At 38.5% G+C, this 20,468-nt stretch overlaps 1 protein-coding gene across 2 annotated transcripts in view; it reads left to right on the plus strand.

The window, feature by feature from the left end:
* Positions 1-6,443: 6,443 nt before the first annotated feature.
* tbc1d19 (TBC1 domain family, member 19) overlaps positions 6,444-20,468 on the plus strand; it is a 33,342-nt gene continuing 19,317 nt past the window's right edge. For both annotated transcript variants that reach the window (XM_017699625.2, XM_037534872.1), the window contains exons 1-8: positions 6,444-6,639; positions 6,781-6,853; positions 6,984-7,029; positions 11,550-11,625; positions 12,958-13,032; positions 13,148-13,211; positions 18,504-18,550; positions 19,910-20,020. In XM_017699625.2, the coding sequence (XP_017555114.1) occupies positions 6,541-6,639; positions 6,781-6,853; positions 6,984-7,029; positions 11,550-11,625; positions 12,958-13,032; positions 13,148-13,211; positions 18,504-18,550; positions 19,910-20,020 (591 nt within the window). In that variant the 5' untranslated portion in view covers positions 6,444-6,540. The remainder of the gene's footprint in view (positions 6,640-6,780; positions 6,854-6,983; positions 7,030-11,549; positions 11,626-12,957; positions 13,033-13,147; positions 13,212-18,503; positions 18,551-19,909; positions 20,021-20,468) is intronic.

A 20,468-nucleotide genomic window follows, 5' to 3' on the forward strand; every position in this document is an offset into this window, starting at 1 on the left:
CTCCGCACACACACTCCCACTCTCACACAGGTTCATGTACACCTGTGGACGCTACTGAGGACCTAATGGCTCACGGAAAGGGATAAATATCTTTTCAAAGTAGCAGGTAAAAAACTGCCGAAGTGCTTAGGAACTTACAAACCCACAGCCTCTTAATGCGTCCAGTATCTATCAGCATAGGAACTAGTGGTGGACAATAACGATGACATTTTATTGTTGCCTTCTGATGCACAATTACTGTTTATTTGCTGAATTTAAGCCAAAGAAAAGCATAAAATATAGTCTGTGCAAAAGTTATGGCACATTTAATATATCCTGTTTTATGTTTTTCAATATGTTACTATGAATTGTGCTGAAAATGTTCACAGTTTAAAGTGTTCCCTGTACAGGACGTATTAACTCATTTTCACATAGCAAACTGACAAAGCGTGAATTTGACTAGGGATGTTCAGACCTTTGCTGTGGGTATATTTCCAATCATATATTATGATGAATGGCATTGCTTTCAAAACTGTTTTTAAACATGTGAAAACACTTTGGCCAACAGGTAAGGCATACTGAGATCATAATGACATGAATACCATTACGTCTTCCAACTTGTTTATATATGTATACACACACACACACACACACACATTTTCTAAGCCGCTTCTCCCTCAGGGTCATGGGGGGCGCTGGAGATTATCCCAGCTGTCATCGGGCAGAAGGCAGGATACATCCTGGACAGGTCGCCAGTCCATCGCAGGACTGACAGACAGACATAAACAGTCACTCACACCCAGGGGCAATTTAGCATGTCTAATCAGCCTGACTGCATGTCTTTGGACTGTGGGAGGAAACCAGAGTACCCAGAGGAAACCCACGCAGACATGGGGAAAACATGCAAACTCCACACAGAAAGGACCCTGGTCACTCGGCCGGGGAATCAAACCCAGGCCCTTCTTGCTGTCAGCCGACTACATACATACATACATTCATATATATATATATATATATATATATATATATATATATATATACACATGTGTGTGTGTGTGTGTGTGTGTGTGTGGTGTGTCATTTTTGTCATTTTCAGTTTTTAACATAATTTGAAAATACCTGTTGTCCTTTATATTTTGTGTCAATTTCATGAAGAATGGACAAAACAAATGACCCAAAATGGCTTGGAGAGACATCTGGTTTCAATGACATACATTAAAAGCTATGTTACTGTCTTACTATTATTATAGCCTTACAATAGAAGTGTAGCCTTATAAAAGTATTATAATCTTATAATAGTAGTATAGCCTCCTGATACTAGTCTAGTCCTAAAATAAAGGTCTACACTACTTTGATAAGGCTGTGCTACTATTTAGGGACTACATTATACTAATTTGATAAGATAAGATAAGATGGACTTTTATTATCCCACTGGGGGAACTTTGCATTGTTACAGCAGAATACACAGCAAGCAGATAGAGAGCAGTAAGTAGACAAAGATGTGCATCATACAAAATACAAAATATAAGATATACTATAGAAATAAATAAACAAGGCATCTGTTAGCAGAAAAATATAAAAAATAAAAATAGAATTAAGATACAATACAAATTTACAGTTTACACATGCAGTTGTATGGATATTGCACATTTCTGAGCAGGTACTGACTAGATTCAAGATTCAAGAGTTTTATTGTCATGTGCACAGCAGAACAGGCAGTTGCACTGTACAATGAAATTCTTACTTTGCTGTTCCTCCATTCACTTAATATAATCTAGATATTGCACAGAAATTGTAGATATTGCACAGCAATAATTACAGATATTGCACAGAACTTGTGTATGTATTGCACTTGTACCATTCTGTCAGCAGCAGATATTGCACATTAATTAGAGGTAGGATAAGATGTAGGTCTATGTGATGTGTTTGTGATAGAGTGCACTATGATAGAGTGAGGTGTGAATCTACAGTGTGTTTATGACGGAGAGTGTCTGAGTCTCTGCTTGGGGAGGTTTTGATTGTCGAGCCGATTGTACAGCAGTGGGGAGAAAGGAGCTGCGGTATCTCTCTTTGCCACATCGCAGGTGGAGGAGCCTGTCACTGAAGGAGCTGCCCAGTGCTGCAACTGCCTCCTGTAGTGGGTGAGAGGGGTTGTCCATTATGGATGCAAGCTTGGCCAACATCCTCCTCTCCGCCACCTTCCCCACTGGGTCCAGCACACAGCCCAGGACAGAACTAGCCATCCCGATAAGCTTGTCCAGTTTCTTCCTGTCTGCTCCTGTAATGTCATCTCCCCAGCAGACAATGCCACAGAAGATGGCTGATGCCACCACAGAGTTACAAAAAGAGTGGAGAAGTCCACCCTGTATTCGAAAGGACCAGAGCCTCCTCAGCAGGTGGAATCTGCTCTGGCCTTTCTTATACAGGGTGTGTATGTTGTCAGACCAGTCCAGTTTGCTGTTTAGATGAACACCCAGGTAATTGTAGGTTTTGACAATCTCATTGTCTCTTCCCTGGATGCTCACTGAAGTGGGTGAGGAAAACTTAGTCCTGTGGAAATCCACCACCAGCTCTTTGGTTTTAGCTGTTTTGATCTGGAGGCAGTTCTGCTGACACCAGTCCACAAAATTCCTTGTAACTTCTCTGTATTCCCTTTCATCGTCGTCTGAGATGTAGCCAACGATGGCAGAGTCATCAGAGAATTTCTGGAGGTGACAGGTTGAGGTGTTGTGGGTGAACTCCGCAGTGTAGAGAGTGAAGAGGAATGGGGCCAGGACTGTTCCCTGTCGGGCCCCTGTGCTGCAGAGCAGTGTTTCTTATACACAGTCCTTAAGTCGCACATGCTGCGGTCTGTTTGTGAGGTAGTCCATAGTCCATGTGATGAGATGGTGTTCCACCACTGCTCTCTCCATCTTGCTCCCTAATAGAGTGGGCTTGATGATGTTGAAAACACTTGATAGATCAAAAAATAACAAGATTTTAACATTTATCTATAAACTATATAAACTTCCAACAACTCATGATTTTAGACCAATCCATACAATCCAAACAACTATGACATTTATCTTGTCATACTAAATTTAGATGACTTACACTTAGATGTTAGAACAAAACCATATGCCATTTCCTCCATGTATTAAGAGGTGCTTAAAATTTTAGCAAGCTATTCTACAGTATCTGAACTAAATCACTCAGTCATAATAACCGGCCATCTCTGCTCTTCAGGCTTCCAGTGCCAAAGTAACTCTGTTACGGCAGTGGAAATACACTGATGTAATGAAACAGTTGATGGGCAGTGAAGAAACTAGAGTTCCTGTTTTTATGATCGCCAAGAGCATTCTTGAAGATAAAGAGACAGAGAGCATCTGCTCCCTCCTAATGAGAAGACATGAAACTGTGTGTGCATGTGTTACATATTTGAATCAAATGGCTTGTGTTATAAATGCAGTGGGCATACTGTGACAGTAATGACTCAGACAGCATTGTGACTGCTAATCTGACCATTTGCTTATTCCAAAAGTTTACATATAAAAACTTCTTTTGTTTTAAATATCATGCAGTACTGATACTGCTTTTAGAGGTAAGTACACTTTCAATGGAAAGAAACCTAAATAAATATGCAGCAGCAATGAGGTTCTTTACTTTGTCTCATTTTTTAAGACCCTAAACAGTTTTATGTTGAATGTATTCATTAAAGGCATTTTTGATAAAGATGTATGGCAAAACTATGTACAAGAACTTGCCATTACTCTTGCTTGTATTATGTTCACTTAAACCACACACTGAAATCATGTCAAAAAAACGTTTATCAGAACAAAAACACCTGCCGTTTTCTCTACTCGTGTTCTGATAGACAGTGCTGATAATTTAAGAAATCACACATGGCAGTTTGACAGTATATAAAAAGCATCATATAGATCATAATGTGTGTTATGCCAAAGAAAAGCATCCTGTTGTTTTAACTGGAGTCAATAAAATTTGCTACAGCATATAACATGTTTTGTTAAACTTATTTTGGATACACAGTATCTCAGATTGAAAAGTCTTCATAAGTCAAAACTATTCTGACTAGTCGCCAAGTTCAAGATCCTAGGAATCGGTCATACAGTCTGCAGCTGGATTCTGGATTTCCTCAAAAGCAGGCCTCAGTCTGTTAGGGTGGGCGACCACATGTCTTCCACCCTCACTCTCAGCACAGGCTGTCCACAAGACTGTATCGTATCACCCGTGCTCTACATCCGGTACATTCATGACTGCATTGCCAAGCACAACAACATCACCAGCACTACCATCACAATCACTGACAGTACCACAATAGTGGGCATCGATCACTAACAATAAGGAACCTAACAGAGAGGTAAAACTGCTCACAGGCAACAGTCTCTCCTTTAGTGTTAACAGAACCAAAGAGATGATTGTTGATTTCAGGAAGGAGAGCAGAGTGCACACACCCCTGATTACTAAGGGATCCATGGTGGAAAGAGTGAGCTGTTCTAAATTCCTCTGAGATGGTCACTCCACACCACACCATAGTTCATCAGAAAGGCCCAACAACACCTTCACCTGGAGGCTGAGGAGAGTCAGACCTGCTGCATCAGCTCCTCTGCAACTTCTGCAGGACCACAGTGAAGAGCAACCTGTATCGCAGTCTGGTATGGCAGCTTCACTGATATAAAACGGAAGGCCCTGCTAAGGGTAGTGAACACTGCCCAGTCCATCGCTGCAGCTGTGCTCCCACCCATACAGGGCTATTACAGTTAGAAGTGTCTGAGTAAAGCCAGATGTATCAGCTCTGACCCCACACACCCCAGCCAGCTGCTGTTCCACCTGCTGCCATCTGGGAGGAGATATCAGAACATTGCCGAGCCGTGAGCCGAAACACCAGGTTCAAGAACATTTTCTGCCCTCTAGGTGTTAAACTGGTCACACCCATAGCACCCACCAGGTCATAAATACAAACAGTACTTGACCCATATGCACATATATCCATGTTACTGTTGATCAATGTGTTATATACATGGACTCAACACTTGAACAAACATTCATAGCACTATTTACTGAACACTTAAGTAGAATTTATACGCTAGACCTACCTCTGAGAACGCTGCATAGGTTTAGCACGTTTTGCATATACACACACTGTCTATGCACCAGTGCAGTTTTGTGTCTTTTTATTGTTTTTTGGTACAGACAACAAAGTTTTTGGCATTTTTGGCTCAGATTTACAGTACAAAAGTGTCCACATATTACAGTGTCCTCATTACTGACATTTATTATTTTCTCTTTACCAATATAAAATATATCAGTTTTTGCTTTTCTAATTGAAAAAAAGGTTTGTTTTACTTTTAACTGTACAACCTCTTAAATTTAAAGAATACAAACTTATTATATGTGTTTATGATCCTACTGGTACATGCGCTCTCATGTCTTTGTGTACCAGAGAAGCTGCAGAAGAACTCATTTGAATTCATTTAGGTGGGAATGGCTGATGAATAAAGGCTGAAGTAAAGCAAAATACACATAAAGTGTAATTGAGCACAATTACACAGATACAGCCTGTGACAATAGCATAAAGTATTATTTTGTGTATATTTGATCTATATTTTTGTATAATGAGTAATGAGTGAAAAAAGTGCATAGTTTGAAGAGCAGACATATCTCTACATGGTTGTAAGCAAATATTCTGATGCAACCAGTTAAATGATGTATTCTGTTGATTTTCAAAGTGAAAATAAGTTAGCCCATCTTCTACAGAGAGCAGCCTTAAATAGCGAATTTATTTGTACAGTTCAGTGCACAATATCTATTTTTGAGAAGAGAAGAAAGAGAATAGACTACTTTTGCACATTTTAATAAATAGATTTAAATTTATTAATTTTTCTGTTTGAAGAATTTAACTTACTAGGAAACACAAAATGATGTCATGGTCAGCATATAGTAGATAGTAACTGCATTAGAAGTGTGATCTCTGTGGATGATGTGTAGCTTATCTTTACTTAGAAAATCAAGAAAACATCAAAACATTTTAACTAAACCCGAGCGGCCACACATATGCAGAGTTCTCTCTTCTCTATAGCTCATCCATGACCCAGCTCACGTCTCCCTCACACGCACGCACACACACACACACACACACACACACACACACACACACACACAAACACACACACACACACACACACACACACACACACACACATTATTATTATTATTATTGTTGTTGTTGTTGTTGTTGTTGTTGTTGCTGACCAACAGTTTCACCAGACAACTGAAACTAAGCACCTGAACAAAGCCTGGCCCATAAACCATTTAAAAATACAGCTAGTTGTGCATCAGTTTAGTTACTGCTGATTTTTCAGTGGCAGCAACAGAGAAGCTAAACCAGTCAGTACCAGACTCTTTGGATAAAGCAGGTCGGAACCATGTGTTCAGTGGCATTGTTTCCTTCAGCGTGCGCTCCGTAGTTGCTAAGATACGGTGCTTCATCACTAGATGCTAAGCTGCCAAATGATGCTAAGAAATAACCCGTAGGAGTAAGTTTGACCACACTAAACATTTATAATGATGGACGAGGGAACAGAGCTTTCTGTCACAATCGCCCAGATTGTCCAGCGGCTGAAAGGAGCTCATTTACACTCACAGCTGGAGAAACAAGCCAGAGTGAGTAGACTAGCTGAGCTAGCTAAGGTTAGCGCAGCCTCAGCATCGCGATAAACTGCCTTTACTCCACTTCTCCTCGCAGCTCTTTGACCGAAGTCACCTTGTACAGCTGTTAACTCAAAGAGTTTTATTTCTCTGTAGGAGTGTTTACACAGACCGGAGATCAAACTAGAATCCCTGAAAGAAGATGTGCGGAATTTCCTCAGGGTCTCAGGTACGCAGGACTGGGTTTATTGTGTTTATCATGCAGGCGCTGTGACATGGTGATAAAAGGAGGTCTGCGTTGTTTTTTCTCTGTGGTTCGTCTTCAGAATTATTTTAGAAGTTCCCTCTGTTTTTTTTAGGTTGGGAGAGAAAGTTGCAGAACGCAGTCTACAGAGAGCTGCACATGTAAGTGTTCAGTGTTTACTGTTATAGGTTAGTAACTACATGACCCAGTGATGCTGTGCAGTTTATCTAAATGCAGAGGTGGCCAGTGACTGTCTACTCAAATACTATACTCAAAATCCTTTTACATTCTAATGGATTTGTAGTTTCATCAGTCTTTTTGACATTAAAAAAGGTAATCAAACTTTTATTCATTTATTCATCAGTTTAGTCATTAGGGTCATTCTCACAAAACTTACTCCATGTCTGTAAAGTAGATTGCGGGGTGCTCTGTATGTACAGCAAATGTCAAGGATTTTTTTGGCATTTGTGGCCCTGATTTTCAGTACTACAATGCCCACATATCTCATTACCAATATTTATTAGTTTCTCTGGATCAATTTATTTGTTTCTATTTACCAATATTAAAACATATCATTGATTTAGTAATTCCTTTTTTTTGGTTTAGATTCATTGTGTTACATGGGTGACAGTATCTGTGCTGCTCGGTGGTTGGCCACACCTCTCACCTAAAAGATATTACTTTATTTTAAACTAAAAAGGGCATCAAAAAGAGAAGAATAGTGTTTAACAAACTTCTGTTTCAGTTCTAATCGATGCTGGATGTACTAAGAAGTTCCACAGTGGTTCTATAAGTTACTCAGTACTTAAGTAGTTTTCAGATATGCTCAGATTATTTTTGGAAAGGTATTTTTACTTCAGTCTTTGTTTCACAGAAGAACACTTTTACTTGAGTTGTGTTCAGGCTATTCTACTCACCTCTATGTAAATGATGTATTATACAACAAAGCTGTATCAGCTTATGTGCACACTCTGTAACTATTCCCTTTCTGTAGCTAGTTTATGGCTGTTTATAATAATTTATTGGAGGGAATCTCCTGCGCTGTCAGAAAGTGTTTAAGAATGAGAAGAGATGCAGTGATTTCCTTCATGGCATACAGCCTAGTACAAACCAGACACAAACATTGGCAACAGCATGCAAGTTGTTATACAGGACCGTGTGATTTCAGACTTACAGGTTGAGTTGACCTGGACACTGTAACACAAGAAACACTGTATTTTAACAACAGTATTTTACATTTGAAGCATCTTTTAAAGCAAAGTTTTATGGGTGCTGTTCATGCAAGTTGTCAGGTATTAAAATGACAAATTTAATGTCTGCAAGCGAGGATTTACCTGGAGACAGTCTGCTGGAGACATTCTGCATTCAGTTTATCTGATACAAATTTGTACATACTTTCCATACATATATATATATATATTTAATCATATAGCACTGTGTAAATGTCAGAGATTACCCTTCATTCATTACATTTCCAGTCAAAACAGAAATGGGGAATCCTTCAGATTGATGGAGAATGTGATGCAGATTTTTAAAAAGGGTTATATATAGCACCTAAAAGGCTTTCTTTTATTGTTACGATGTCAAGCCTGTAACAATAGAAGAAACCCTTTTCAAAAAGGTTCTATACAGAACCATATGAAACACATTCTTCATCAATCTGAACAATGCTTTCATGATGCAACGAACCTTTTAAACCATTTTCTTTACTAAAGAACCCTTGCACCATCATCTTTATTAAGTGTGTAGGCCTGTTATTTTGGCCAAGAAGATGAAAAAGCTTGAACTTTGAACGTGCATTTCTTTCTGTGGAAATTATATGTACATTATATGAGCCCTCTAATCCTTCTCTTAAGTGGGTTTTGTCTTATGAGGCTAACTGTTAGACAGATGACTCTACATGTAAAAAAAACTGCATGTCATCTTTAAGATGACATGTTTTAAGATGGTAATGGAGCTGTAGGGTGAACCAGAAGAGACCTGGTGCTGTTGCCGTTGTTATCCACAGCTTTTAAGTTTGATGGGTGGTGGACACTGTGACACTTCCAACATATGTAAAGTCTGATGGTGGTTTTAAAGTTCAGGTTAAAGTGTTAATCTACAGGTTTATTATTAAGTTATTAAGACTAAGGTTCTATTATATAAGCTATTTAATTATAAGAGTGAAGCATTACATTTTAAGTGCACATACAGAGTTAGCGTTTACAGAGTAATGTTCGTAATTTAACTGCAGGCCTGCATAATAATAATATTAATAATAATTAATTAATTACTTAATAATATTCAGCAGAAGGTCTGAATATTGTGATTTTGTTGCTATTGTGATATACTTTAAGAAACGCTATATGGACAATATATGAATGCCCCATCTATTTATGTGGCAAGCACATAAATTCAGGCATACAGCCATGCAGTCTGCGTAGATAAATGCTGGCAGTACAGTGGAAATGTATTGAAGAGCTCAGTGACTGTTGACGCTTTCCCATCAAGTCGGTTTGTCAAATTTCTCCACTGCTAGAGCTACCCCAGTCAACTGCAAGTGCTATTATCATGTAGTGGAAATGTCTAGGAGCAACAGCAGTTCAGCTGTGAAGCACACAATCTTACAGAACAGACATGCATAATATGTGCAAATATTCACTCACTGTCAAGTTGCAAACGGCCAGCTGTTTATCAAGAGCTTAATGGAATGAGTTTACATATTCGAGCAGCTGCGCACAAGATGAACATGCCTACTGCCATGTGTTGGCAGGAATGGTGTAAAGCACACTGCTATTGAACGGGAAAACGTCTGCCTTAGATTGAGGAGTCATGCTTCACCACCTGGCAGTGTGATGGACAAATCTGGGTTTTGTGAATGCCAAATGAATGCAGCCTGCTCAAATGCAGAGTGCCAAAACTAAAGCTTGGTGGAGGAGAAATAATAGTGTTGGGCTAACTTTTTAAGGGTTTAAGCTGGATCCTTTAGTTTCAGTAAAGGGAAATCTGAATGCTACAGCATACAACAACGTTCTGGTGGACTTTGTGGTAACCCTATTGAGAAAGATACTTTTTTGTTTCAGTGTAACAGATCACAAAGTACACAAATACCAGATGAATAAAGAAATGGTTTGCTGAGGTTGATGTAAAGAACATTACTGGTCTTGCACAGAGTCCTGACCTCAACCACATCCAACACCTTTGGAGTGAATTGGAATAGCTATTGTGAGCCTTTACATTCTATATCATTTTAGCGCCTAAATGGAAGGGAATTTCTGCAGCCATATCACAAAATGAAGTGAAAAGACTTTCCAGAAGAGTGAATAGCTGTTACTGCAGCAAATGGGTGACCAACTCCATATTTATGCTTGTGATTTTGGAAATAGATGTACAGCAAGCACATATGGAGGTGATGTTCAGGTGCCCACATACTTTTGAAATTGCAGTGTACATTAAAACACATTGGAGAAACCTTGACGTAACATGCATTATTTTGACCCAGTGACAGTAAAAACTTGTTTATTGCTGATTTGTTTATTGATTTGTTTATTTGCAAACTATAGCAAGCCACTAGTATTCATACACATGAGAGTCATTGACATGTTATGCTCTGAAATTCTGGCTTCTACACCCAAGTCATTCATTGTTTGTCCAGTATGGAATTTTGCACATGTGGTTTCAAAAGTTCATGAAATGACTGCAGTACAATAATGAGTGACTGAATGTTCTTGTTCTCTTTAAGCAGTGCATGGTTGCTTGGCCACAACATACTCTGAAGGAACTACATTTCTTGGTGGAAGAATTGTTTCTAATTGTTTAATAGTAATTTTATTTACTGAAAAAAAAAACATACCATTTTTTATGTATCATGTTTTATGTTGTCTGCTGTTTTATATAAGAAATAAGCCATTTAAGGTTATGCATTACAGTGATTTTGTCACCAATAAGGGGCTGTTCTTTAGGTTGTACCTAATAACAGACTTACCAGTAATAAAATCATGCATGGCTTCATGTGGCTTTTACTTTATTTTATGGCACCAAGGATTTTTCTACATTACTTTTGACATATTATGAAATAAAGGGTCTTTTCTTAAACTAAAAGAATTCAAAAAGATCTGGTGAGCTCCCTGTGACCAAAAAAAACAGTAAAGGCGTAAACATTGGTTGATGTAATTCATGTACATTCTGGCCTCATGTTGCTGTAGTGATTAGGTCAGTGGAAATGCAGTGTGAGATTAAGAGATTGCTTTGTTAGCTCTAATGGCCAAGGGCATCAGAGGATCTTTACCTAGGTGTGGCTTTCACAGTAATTCAACTGTATCATGTTAACAGTTAATAGCAGTGAAATAGCAACTTTCATACTGGGCCTTTACAGCCACCTGGACATCAAAATAACAGTGATGTAGCTGTATTCTTCTGCACACTTACAGTTGTAATTAAGAATTTTATTACTGACACAGGCCTATGTGAATGTAGATTCTTCACAACACCCACAGAAACACATCTTGATCATCTGAGGTTTGGTCAGCTTATAACACACAATAAGAGTGTTTGTGATTTGGTAGAGTTTCATTTGCATATTGCAGACTTATGCAGTATCAGCATTACAAAAGACCATTCGTTCTGCAGCCTTCTGTAAACAGGTGATTATTTGAAAATGCAATACAAGTTCAGCTTTTATGTGTGTATGTGTGGTTTGCAGTTTGCCTCCTCCTGGGCACCCTGCAGCTCCCCCTGAGCACACTAAGGAGCCCCTGGCATACATGCGCAAGGCCCAGGTATGACCTTTCTCTCTCACTCTTTGAATTCCCTCCCCACTTTCTCTAAATCCTTCACTTCTTTCACATACCCTACACTATATTGCCAAAAGTATTCACTCACCCATCCAAATCATTGAATTCAGGTGTTCCAATCACTTCTGTGGCCGCAGGTTCATAAAACCAAGCACCTAGGCATGCAGACTGCTTCTACAAACATTAGTGAAAGAATGGGTCGCTCTCAGGAGCTCAGTGAATTCCAGCGTGGTACCATGATAGGACGTCACATGTGTCCAGTCGTGAAATTTCCTCGTTAATAAATATTCCACAGTCAGCTGTCAGTGGTATTATAACAAAGTGGAAGTGATTGGGAATGGCAGCAACTCAGCCCTGAAGTGGTAGGCCACGTAAAATGACAGCGCGGGGTCAGCGGATGCTAAGGCGCATAGTGCATAGGCATAGGTTGCCAACTTTCTGCAGAGTCAGTCGCTACAGACCTCCACACTTCATGTGGCCTTCAGATGAGCTCAGGAACAGTGCATAGAGAGTTTCCTGGAATGGGTTTCCAAGGCTGAGCAGCTGCATCCAAGTCTTACATCACCAAGCGCAATGCAAAGTTTCGAATGCAGTGGTGTAAAGCGCCGCCACTGGACTCGTGGGAGACATGTTCTGTGGAGTGATGAATCATGCTTCTCCATCTGGCAATCCGATTGATGAGTCTGGGTTTGGTGGTTGCCAGGAGAACGGTACTTGTCTGACTACATTGTGCCAAGTGTAAAGTTTGGTGGAGGGGGGATCATGGTGTGGGATTGTTTTTCAGCAGTTGGGCTCAGCCCCTTAATTCCAGTGAAAGCAACTCTTAATGCTTCAGCACCAAGAGATTTTGGACAATTTCATGCTCCCAACTTTGTGGGAACAGTTTGGGGACGGCCCCTTCCTGTTCTAACATAACTCTGCACAAGTGTGCAAAGCAAGGTCCATAAAGACATGGATGAGCGAGTTTGATGTGGAAGAACTTGCCTGGTCTCCACAGAGTCCTGACCTGAACCCAACAGAACACCTTTGGGATGAATTAGAGTGGAGACAACACCAGTGTCTGACCTCACAAATGCACTTCTGGAAGAATGGTCAAAAATTCCCATAAATACACTCCTAAACCTCATGGAAAGCCTTCCCAGAAGAGTTGAAGCTGTTATAGCTGCAAAGAGTGGGCCGACATCATATTAAACCCTATGGATTAAGATTGGGATCTCACTGAAGTTCATATGCGTGTGAAGGAAGACCAGTGAAAACTGTTGGCAATATAGTATATGTGTACCACTGAGTGTACTGTTGTGTGTGGCTTTCTTGCAGGCAAGCTGGGAGAAGCGGATTCTGAAGAGTTTGAACAGTATGTGCACTGAGTTGGGTGTTCCACTGGCCCGGAAGGTAATGTCCTCTCAAATCAGCACTCACACCACACAATGGAAACAATGTTTACCGGCTAGAACCAAAACTTTTTGTCACCCAGCTCTCTTAACTAAATATGGCATTTGTTCTACAGAGGCCCATTCCAGAGCAGAAGGAGCTGACGAACAAATGGAATGAGATGGGCACTGATGAACCAGGTGACAAATGCAATCTCAAATTTTTCACACCTCAAACAATGGGCTGGTTTTAAATGGTGAAACTTTCATTCAACTTTAGATGCTTGAAATCTTTAAGAAACTAAATTGCAGTGGGTTGCATAATGTAAAGCGTCCTGCAACTCATTTGAAATTCAAAACGGTTGCAATCATCTCAACTTTGTGAAGTTACATCAAACAGCCAATCAAAATGGTGTTATGTCACATGATCATGTGTGTCACATTGAACAACATACTTTCACACCATTTATTTCACCAGATGAATGGATAAGAAATTTTTATTGGGTGGTTGAAAAGGGGGCAACACCCACCGTAACTATCTCAAGGTCAGTCATTTTTAATTTTTAATAAATAATCTGAGCCATGACAACAAACGGGAAGCTTATATTTCTGCAGCCAGCTGTGCTATCCATCCAGCTAATGAATCTCGCTATGTAACTAAATTAATTTTCTCCGCTTTTGATGTTCCCTAATTTTGTGTAGATTTATTTGAGGTCTAAAGGATGAAAATTATTATAGAAGAGGAGACAGAGGCATGGGCTGTGATGAACTTGCTGGGCTTCTAAGATAGGATAAGTGAAACATCAAGTAGGGTGTAACCATTACAACTTCACTTTGCAGATGACTATAGTGAGAAGAATACGATTCATTAAAATATGAGCTACTAATTTGTCTAATGAAGTAATTGAATATGTTGCGTGTAACTATGTTTTTGAATTGCTTTGTGTATCTATCAGGTTGCACACAAATTATATAACAGGAAACTTACATGATACTTAACTGCTTGAAAGTTTCACCATGTAAAGTAAGACACAGAAGGCACTTGCCAATAATAACTATAGTTCGGTGTTATTCAAGGTGAAACTTTACTGTAGTGTGTCATAAGGCATCATGAATTTAACCCAAATGGTGTCACCTGTCATAAACACTGCATTAGCTAACTTTGATCAAAATTGGCAAGTGTAAGCTTTATAGCGGATGATACCTAATGGAATAAGAATTTCTAAACGTTTATGTAGGGCTATGTCAGTTGCCATGAGAACTTTATGTAAGTGCCATGTAGCCTTATGAACAATACCCTGCTGTAAAGTATTGACTTATTCAGTATTAATTATTTCTCATTTGTAACTCAGAAGTGTGGATTTGGATCTTTCACAGAATACTTTTTTTTATTTGAGGGTATTGTTGTGCATACAGTCTTGATTTGAAAACTTCAACATATCATAACAGAATGTAAATCCAAGGTAAATGTAACTCATGTAATTCACTGTGTAATTAAATATACAGGTTAAGTCACAGGACACTGTTTTATTTTATTTTATTTTATTTTTGTTTTATTATTGACTTTTATCTCTGGGGTCACCTCAAACAAATTGTGTATGCTGAGAAAATCTGCAGCAAACACCACCTTCAGCACCACATTGTGGAGGCTTGTGACAGCATAAAAAATAAAATAAAATAAAATGGTGTACTGTGACTTTTGACACACCCTGTATAAATACAAAAACATGGCAAAAATATTAAGGATATTTATTATGTCCTGCAAAACAAAGTTTTCATCTTGTTAAAATTGCAAAATGAAATGAGGGTTAAAAACACAAGTGAAACCTTCACATGTTAGCACATCCAGGCAACCCTCAGACTTTCTCAAAAGCTGTAACATTACCTCAACTTTGCTGTCCTGCATTTGTTTTCAGCAGTTCACCAAAGGCTTCCAGGCACATGAAAGCATGTTTGGACACCAAGCACAAACTCGGCTTCCAGCCTGTTTCTATATTTGACTGTGGAAACCCAGGCTTCCATGGTCTATAAAATTTATTGACAGTAAATGAATGTTGGTAAATCCACTGTGAAACACAGCCAAAGTGTCCAAACAAAGCACATTTATCATAATATATTTTGAGATTTTCCCACAACTGGTCATGTTTTTTTTAGATTGCACAGTTTTTTTATTACAAATTACACTTACTCTGTCTTGCATTTTATATACATAATTTAGCAATACTGTGACTTAAGTATCATACCATTTTTGTCATGTTAGCGTGAGTGGATAGCAGAGTGGGATTCCTTGTGGAATTTAAGGAGTTCATTTTCCAGGGGACACAGTTATAAAAGAGGTTAGACACATCAGTGAAGTTTCACTTGAATAAATAAAGAATGAATTAAATTTTAAGGAGGTAGAGCCTGCAGTCATCCACAAATGTTGCTCTGTCTTCACTTGTCCCTATAAACATTACAATGACTTCAGTATGTTTAAACCTTGTGTCTGGAGCTTGGATCTTATAAGTAATGTCTAAGAAATGAAAGACAACATGGAAAAAGACACAGTCCCTGAGTCTGGGTAATCACATGTACTGTTTGTATATATTTTCTTATGATTAAACAGATTTTCTAAGGAATTGTTCAAGAAATGGTTTTAATTTAATAGCAATATTTGAAGTTTTTCTGCTGAAGATTTGTCTCAGTTATGAACAATGAGAACAGGCCTTGAAAGTGAAAGTGCCAGTAGTGCAAATGTTGACATATATGTAAGTATTGCATATGATGACACATTTAAATGAGTGTGCTTGGTGTCTATTATTGTACTCACATACACAGACCATGTTTGAGTTGTCTTAGGTCTTACGAGCCTTGTGTTACTCAGTGCCTGGATTTCATCTACACAAATAGGACATTTAATTAATAAAGGGTAAAAAAAGTGCAAGGGTGCCTATGTGGGTTCACACTTCAGTTCTGAAATAACTTACAGTAGTCACTGAAGAATAAGGCTTATTAGTAACTGAATAATAAGCCTGCAAATTAAGCAATTATGCATCGTACTGTTCACTTAGATTTCACTGATCTGTCTTTTCCGGGAAGGAGAGGCATCCCAGTTGTATATTACATTCCAGGCTAAATGTACATATGAGCGCAGAGGCAGTGCAAAATGTGCCTTGATGTCCGTTATAGAGGTTCATAGTAGCCTGGAGCTTTCTGGCTACTGTGTGCATGTAACAAATCTCTCTAAAAACTTTTGTTGTTTGGTTAGTATTTTATTTATTTTGAGAGTTGAAAATGAGATGCTGAAATAGCACCTCTGAGCAGTCTTAGATTTCTTGAGAAATTCTGACTCGTAACTCCTGAATTACGAGATGGAGGGACATTCAAGTAGGTTTTTCCCACTTTGAAGTTGGAAACTTCCCAGTTCCCATTTGGTCAGAATTACTACCTGAATATTATGTGAGAAGGAGAGTGTGTTTTACAGTCCAGAGGTCGCTCCGTATCCCTCTCTGTGAGTCTCTTTAAGGCACAGTCAGTTTCAGGCTGCCGCATACTGCCAACATCTTAACATCGAGGTGGCAAATGTGTGAAGTATCAGGAGGGACATTCCTTGTAACACTGTGCCTCCAGAAGCCTTTACACTACTCTCATGTGTTAGCATTATTACCTCTCTGTGTATGAGTGTATCTCACTGTGTTTATTTTTCAGCCTCTGCTTGTATACAGTCCTCCTGTGGAATATAACAGTTCCATAACAATGCTATCAGTTTGCAGTGTGTATGATAACATTTACAACTGTCTGCTGGATGCTGGCATAAACAGCTTAGCCTGTGAAACCAGAGCATGTCCAGACCACTGGAATCAGTCCTGATAACCACAATTACCCTCCCTAAACTACTGCCTGCCTTACTTTCTGCCTCTTCTTCTGCCTCTCTTATTTCTAAACTGTGTAGAATGTGCAACAGTGTCTTTGGAGAATACTCTGCCTGTCAAAAGTTTGGAAACACCTGGCATTTTTTTTCTTTTAAATAAAAGGCATATTTAGTCTTAAAACATAATGTCAAAGGTAATGAGAGCAGGGTACAAATGAACAATGCCCAAAATGTAACATGGATACTTTATGTAACTTAATAGTTTCAAGCATAATGTACTTTCAGTCATGCTGTCACATCCCCATTGCGACCCTATTTGCAAATTTTGACATTAATTGGACAGATTTTTTTTTAAATCACAGAATGCAGTTTTTAAGCATACTTACAGCTCTAATTAAGAGCCAGTCAGGCTGCAGTACACAAGACAGGGTTAGTTTCAATGCAGTTTTGTTAAACTGTCCAACGTATTCAGTGGGAGCTGTCCGTACTCCCCCCATATAAATTCATTTTTCAAAATATCTTATATACAGATTAATCAAAAACATACAGATGTAAATATAAATTGATATATGACATTTTTATTATGCTGCTATTTGCTTTTCAACTTGGTGGTAAAAATATCGAATCATATTTGTTTTTATCAATGTATTTTTATGTATTTAGAGTGGAAAATTGCGACCCAGAAGGAGAAGCAGCTTAGAAGATATGTGTGTGTGTGTGTGTGTGTGTGTGTGTGTGTGTGTGTGTGTGTGTGTGTGTGTGTGTGTGTGTGTAGTTTAGAAAACTCAGCTGGTTCAAACTAGTCTATCACAATAAAACCTGCTTGCACTCTCAGAAATTAAGGTACAAAACTGTCACTGGGCAAGTAACCTTTCTGCCCTGGGGTGGTACCCTCAAGGGTACATCTCAGTACCTTTAGTTAGGGAACATAAATGTACCATAATTCAATGTATCCATTGAAATTATATTTTCTAAGTTGTACTGACTTTTGAAAAGGTACAAATACATAGTTTTCACCTGGGAAAAATTTAAAGTGAACAACTGGACCTTAAAACCAATGTTGTACCTTTGAGGGAACATTTACATTGTTTGTACCTTGATGAACGAACAATGTACCTGAAGAGTACCTTTATTTCTAACAGTGTATGTTCTTACTGGTAAAGGTAGCACTTCTGCTATTTTCTAAACAAAATTGTTCATAAACGTCAAAAAATAAAGTTTATGTTTTCACTCATTGTCATGTCTAACACTTTCCTCTACTACCATGGGACTAATGTCATCCCACACACATTTCATCCCCTTGTTGTGATGTCAGTACTCAAACTTTTCTCCTGTTTAAACTACATTTGGGCCAAAATGTGCTTGTAACAGAAGTTTGTAAAAGAAAACCTGTTCTTCATGCAGAAGAAGACACTGATGAACTTGGACAGCAGCTTTATGTTTATAAGAAAATTTTCAAAGAAGGCAAAGTGTCCCCAAACATTTGATGGGCATCTGAAGTGTCATTCCTGTGTCTGATTTAAAGCAACCCTCAAGTTATTGTCTCTGTGTCTGTAACATGCAATGCATATTATTTCTTTGACTTATTGCATAGAAAATCTTTACAATACACATGATAAGCCATCACTGTCTTTCTTTTGCAGATCTAAGCAAGTTTAGGCCTGTCTACGCACCCAAAGATTTCCTAGAGGTGAGTTTTGACTGAAAACATCCGGTGCTAATGAAGTGAATGCAGCGCTGGGGTATAAAATAGCTGATTGGATTCCAGTGGGAAATGGTCCTCTAAATGACTCTGAATTGGATGGTGAGAATTAACAGTGACTGACAGGCACAAATACATGCTTCCTGATTTCATGAGGTCTGTCAGAAGCAAACTCATTTTCCTTCTGTTCATGAATGATACATGTAGTAGAGCTGCCTGCACACCGTTTCTAAAGTGAGGTCTCAGTGTACTGTAGTTGGGAACATTTAGGTCAGTGCAATTATAAATGAGGAAATGAGGGAACATTTTATGGAACATTTAAGTCGGTGCAATTTTAACTCCGAACCAAAGGAATAAATACATCACAGAAGTTATGAAATGACATACAGTTCCCATCAAATGTTTAAGGATTGCTTGCTTTTTGAAATGTCAAGAGCAACGTAAATTTTCGTTCTCACTTTTCAGTTAAGTTGAAAAATATCTGCAAGAATACCTGTTTGCGCATACTTAGGGACACTCAGCTTCATGTTCACCAAAGTGTCTTCCTCTGTATGTAGAACAGGTTTAAAATACAGTATACTATTATAAACTATTATTAAAAGCACAAACTGAAAATCTTTTGCTGTAAAGCAGCAAACAGATGAAAAGTTTAAGGGCACACAACAAGGGAATAAAATGGGTGGGCTTTGGAATTAATCCCAAAATAGTACTTTCGTCAGTTTAGCCCCTTCAACAAAAAAAAACTAAAAATCAGAATAATTCTATAGTTACGATGGAAACAAGTTTGTTCAGAAGGTTTTGATGTGAAATGTGTCTAGAGAAACATACAGAGTAAAAATCATTTTTATAGGTGGTGATAGGAACTGGATAGTCAAAGTGTTAATATCTCTAAAGCTACCTCGTAGAAAGTTACCATGTGAAACTAAATATGAAACTAATTTGCTGCCTGAAGTCTCAGACATTGTTTACTGAGAGTTCTAAGATAAGGCTTTGGTCTAAAACATTTTTTAAACCCGGTGAAGAGGTATGTGCAGGACATTCTATGGCAAAATAGTCCCCAAAGAAAGCTCATATTTTTGAATGTACTACTATCTTAACATCAACATTACATGTAAAAACTGATGTGTAGGTTCACTGCTCAAAATGGTTATATTTGCGTTGTAGGTATCACCACCACTGGGATCTGAGTCTGTAACTTTCTCTATAGTGAACCATTTGACTAATAATTGGTGTAAATCCATAAACCTAGGTGTCCACAAACCTTTGATGACCGTTGTGTGTTTTGCATGTGCCTTATCACATGTAATAAATATAATATTGCCCTCCCTCTTCCCTATTTTTTTAAAGGTGTTGATCAGTCTGAAGAACCCCAATCATGACTGCAGAGAGGGGCTCACTGCCAGGAGCCACTGGGGACTTATTCAGATCTCCCTCAATGTCCGTGCTATTCCACAGATGGTGAGGACCTCCATCTCCTCCTTTCTCTGCCTCTTTTCCTTTTCAGTGCCATGTTCTATAACCCCTCTTTAAAGTGATGATCTCAGTGAAGCTTCTTTCTTTAATCCTTGAATGTTCATTAAAAAGTGTATATTTCTGCCTATTAATCTACTTTTCTCCTTTAATAACATGATTTCTCAGTACTGCTGATTTAATTTTGATCTGTCAAAAATGTAAATCTAATGAAGCCAAAGATTTTTTGAATAGGAATAGGAATATACTTCATGCTCAGATCCCTTTTTATTGCTGCTCTTATGAAATAAATCAATAGTAAGCCCTCAGTGATCTGCATTCTGTTCTGAATGTTCGCGCCTGCTCAGAAGCTACTGCAGTGCCTCCAACATTGTATGGTTCTTTTATATAATGACAGTAGACATGGCAGCACAAAGAAATCTCCACAGAGGTAAAT

This window comes from Pygocentrus nattereri, chromosome 2 (genome assembly GCF_015220715.1).
Source record: "Pygocentrus nattereri isolate fPygNat1 chromosome 2, fPygNat1.pri, whole genome shotgun sequence".
Taxonomy (NCBI): domain Eukaryota; kingdom Metazoa; phylum Chordata; class Actinopteri; order Characiformes; family Serrasalmidae; genus Pygocentrus; species Pygocentrus nattereri.